Raw genomic sequence first — 3,822 nt, forward strand, 5'->3', positions numbered from 1 at the left:
ATGTAAAAAAACGATTTTGCTGAAGTGTCTAAAAATTTCAATAGATACAGATTAGTTGAACATAATTTTGTTAAGTCATCAAAGTAATTATATAGGGCTCAAATTGATTGCTAGAATATCAAAACTTCCTGCAACCTCATCATGCTGGAGCATTTTGTCTATTTTGATGGTTTAACAAAATTATTTTCAGATCTGTATCTAGCCAAACTTTTAGACATTTCAACAAAATCGTTCTTATAGTTTCTTTTTCTAAAATGAGATATAAAGAGAAATCGTTTAAATAATATCTTTTTAGCAAGATAAAGCTGTAAAGAATGTAAAGTATCATAAATCAATTACATATTATAATACAACATAATATCAAGCATTTAGAGCCTCTGTAAAATAAATATTTATGAAAACACTTAGTTACATATTATCTGATAGCATAATTAAAAAAAAGATTTATAAAACCTAAAGTAACGGACAGCGTAAATGTAAGAGAATACTTTTATAATTGTGACAGAGTAGATATCAAAAATTTTCAACAAAGCATGCAGTTGAAATAACATTTTTAATAATGAAATAAATTTTTCATGATTTAACAAACTTAAAAATAATTATAGATGTGTCTATAAAAAATCAACTTACATCTTGAAATTCGAGAAATAAATTGAAAATATTGCTACTATAGCAATTATAAAATCAAATCTTCATTTGATTAAGAACCAAGATTTAACAAGCATATTTTTTTGTTACTTGTCGTCTCCTTATTGTTGCAATAATTATTTTCATTTGCTTTAATACAGATCGAAAACTTTACGGATCTGGTACAAGTAATGTCACTTGAGAACGCACAGCTGCTAAGTACGATTTACGCGAATGTGGAGGATGTGGATCTTCTTGTGGGTGGTATTCTGGAGACTCCGACCACAGGCGTCGCTGTGGGACCAACGTTTGAGTGTCTTCTTAAGAAGCAATTTGTGACAATACGGAATTCCGATCGCTTCTGGTACGAGAACGACATCCCTCCATCAGGACTGACACCGACACAGTTGTTCGAGATCAGAAAGGTGTCTCTCGCCAGTATTCTGTGCGCCAACACCAACATCCGCAGGATCCAACCGAGAGTATTCATCCGACAGGACCAATATCTGAACAGCAGAATCAATTGCGAACAGTACGAATCCCTGAACATCGCGGCATGGACCGAGGACCCGTTGCCACTTCCTGTAATGCAATATAACTCGGTAAACACAAGTACGGACGAACCGACGCAGCTTCTGCCGGAGATCAGTCCCGAGGTGCTCGCTGCCGCCGTGAAGAGAGCGGAGGAGGAGCTGATCGAGCGAAAGCAATTGGAGTATAATGCCTGGTTGGAGCAAAGAGTTGCTGACCCAAAATCGGCTGCCGGTACCGCGGCCAGTTTCTCTAAAGCCAACAAGGACGCTCTACTACTCGCCAATTCGTCCATCATGTACGAATTGGCTACAAATGAAATTCTGAATGGCGCACACGGTCTTCGACGTAGGAGACGTCAGGTCTTCGAGAATACGGAAAACGTCCTAGGATTCCCTAACACGAACGAGTTCTCCGATCTTCTACAGAATGTCGATATCTCCGGCTTCCTGAATCACCATCACAAGCCAACGAATCACGAGGAGGTCGAGTGTCCCGTAGATAATTCCGCATGCGATCCAACTACGCCCTACCGGACTCTGTCAGGTCATTGCAACAATCTGCGCAATCCCACTCTTGGCAAGTCGCTGACAACTTTCGCCCGTCTGTTGCCGCCTGCTTACGAAGACGGCGTTTCCAAACCGAGAAGCACTTCCGTTACCGGTGCCCCGTTGCCGAACCCCCGTGTTATCTCTACTGTGATTCATCCCGACATATCGAATTTGCACAATCGCTATACGCTGATGGTGATGCAGTTTGCGCAATTCCTGGATCATGACCTGACGATGACACCCATACATAAAGGCTTTGCGGAGTCGATTCCCAGCTGTCGATCGTGCGACTCGCCACGCACCGTTCATCCCGAGTGCAATCCGTTCCCCGTGCCGCCGGGCGACCACTTTTATCCCACTGTGAACGTCTCGTCGGGTGCACGAATGTGCTTTCCGTCGATGAGATCGTTGCCTGGCCAGCAACATCTAGGTCCGCGCGAACAGGTCAATCAGAATACCGGTTTCCTGGATGCGTCGGTGGTCTACGGTGAGAACTCGTGTATCTGCAATATATTGCGCGGCTTCAATGGCCGCATGAACATCACGTCAAACCCACGTCGCGGCAGAGATCTATTGCCGCAATCGCGAACGCACCCGGAGTGCAAGGCGCGATCGGGATTGTGCTTCATCGGTGGTGATGGCCGCGCTTCGGAGCAACCGGCACTGGCAGTTATGCACACTATGTGGATACGCGAGCACAATCGTGTGATGGAAGGTTTGCGGCAGGTAAATTTCCTCTTTATCGGTTTGAATTAAATATGAAATCGAAAAATCCTAATCATATATTTGCAATATGTTAATCTGTCGGCAAATTGCTAACATCTTGCTGATTGGGTGAAAATGATTTTTCTTTCGTTAATGTAAAACTTTTTAAATAGGTGAATGCCCATTGGGATGGGGAGAAGCTATTCCAAGAGACACGACGCATCATTAGCGCAATGCTGCAACACATCACGTACAACGAGTTTCTGCCGAGGATTCTTGGCTGGAACGCCGTCAGCCTGTATGGTCTCAAGCTGTTGCCCCAAGGCTACTACAAGGAATACTCGCCCACCTGCAATCCTAGTGTGCTCAACGAGTTCGCCACCGCGGCCTTCCGTATCGGCCATTCCTTGTTGCGACCTCACTTGCCGCGTATGGATCGCAACTATCAGAACATCGATCCTCCTATCTTGCTGCGTGATGGCTTCTTCAATCCGGACATGCTTTATCAGGAAAACATGATTGACGAGATGATACGTGGTCTAATAACCACACCGATGGAGACGTTGGATCAGTTTATCACCGGCGAGGTGACCAATCACTTATTCGAGCAACGTGGTATTCCGCACTCCGGCGTGGATTTGATAGCTCTGAACATTCATCGGGCGCGTGACCATGGATTGCCATCATATAATCACTACAGAGCGCTCTGTAATTTGAAAAAGGCCACCTCCTTTGAGGATTTATCCAGAGAAATGGCGCCGGAAGTGATAGCTCGTATGAAACGTATATACGCCTCCGTGGACGACATCGATCTCTTCGACATCGATCTCTTCCCGGGCGGCATGAGCGAGCGACCGCTTCAGGGTGGCTTGGTCGGACCCACCTTCGCCTGTATCATCGCTATCCAGTTCAGACAGTCGAGGAAGTGCGATCGTTTCTGGTACGAAACTGACGATCCAAACATCCGCTTTAATGAGCACCAGATGTCAGAGGTTCGCAAGACCACGTTAGCCAAGGTGATGTGCGAGAACATGGACCACCAGACGGACATGCAGAGAGCGGCGTTTGATCTACCCAGTAATTTCTTAAATCCACGTGTACCATGCGGTTCTATGCCCCATATGGACTTTGCCGCCTGGCGAGAGACCAGACATGGCTGTCAGATCGGCGGGAGAAACGTCGCGGTCGGCGAGTCTGGCTTCCCTACGCCTTGCACTAGCTGCGTTTGCACTAACGAAGGCGTAAGTACACTCTCTGAATGCATAAAGATCCGAATCTCTTTGTTCTTAACAAGATAAACGTTATTTTCTTAATCTATATTTTTTCAGTCTTAATCACAATCTAATCTATATACATAAAATATATGCTAATGAAATTTAGATCCTAAAAACAAGTCTCTTTTTTTCAG

The 3,822-nt window shown here is 44.7% G+C and overlaps 1 protein-coding gene across 1 annotated transcript in view; it reads left to right on the forward strand.

Moving 5' to 3' along the window:
• The window catches only part of LOC105193465, a 30,544-nt gene that overhangs the window by 25,301 nt on the left and 1,421 nt on the right, over positions 1-3,822 (forward strand). Inside the window, exons 6-7 of the mRNA XM_011157918.3 lie at positions 789-2,435; positions 2,588-3,655. Coding sequence (XP_011156220.2) covers positions 789-2,435; positions 2,588-3,655 — 2,715 coding nt within the window. The remainder of the gene's footprint in view (positions 1-788; positions 2,436-2,587; positions 3,656-3,822) is intronic.

The sequence above is a fragment of the Solenopsis invicta genome, chromosome 9 (genome assembly GCF_016802725.1).
Source record: "Solenopsis invicta isolate M01_SB chromosome 9, UNIL_Sinv_3.0, whole genome shotgun sequence".
Taxonomy (NCBI): Eukaryota; Metazoa; Arthropoda; class Insecta; order Hymenoptera; family Formicidae; genus Solenopsis; species Solenopsis invicta.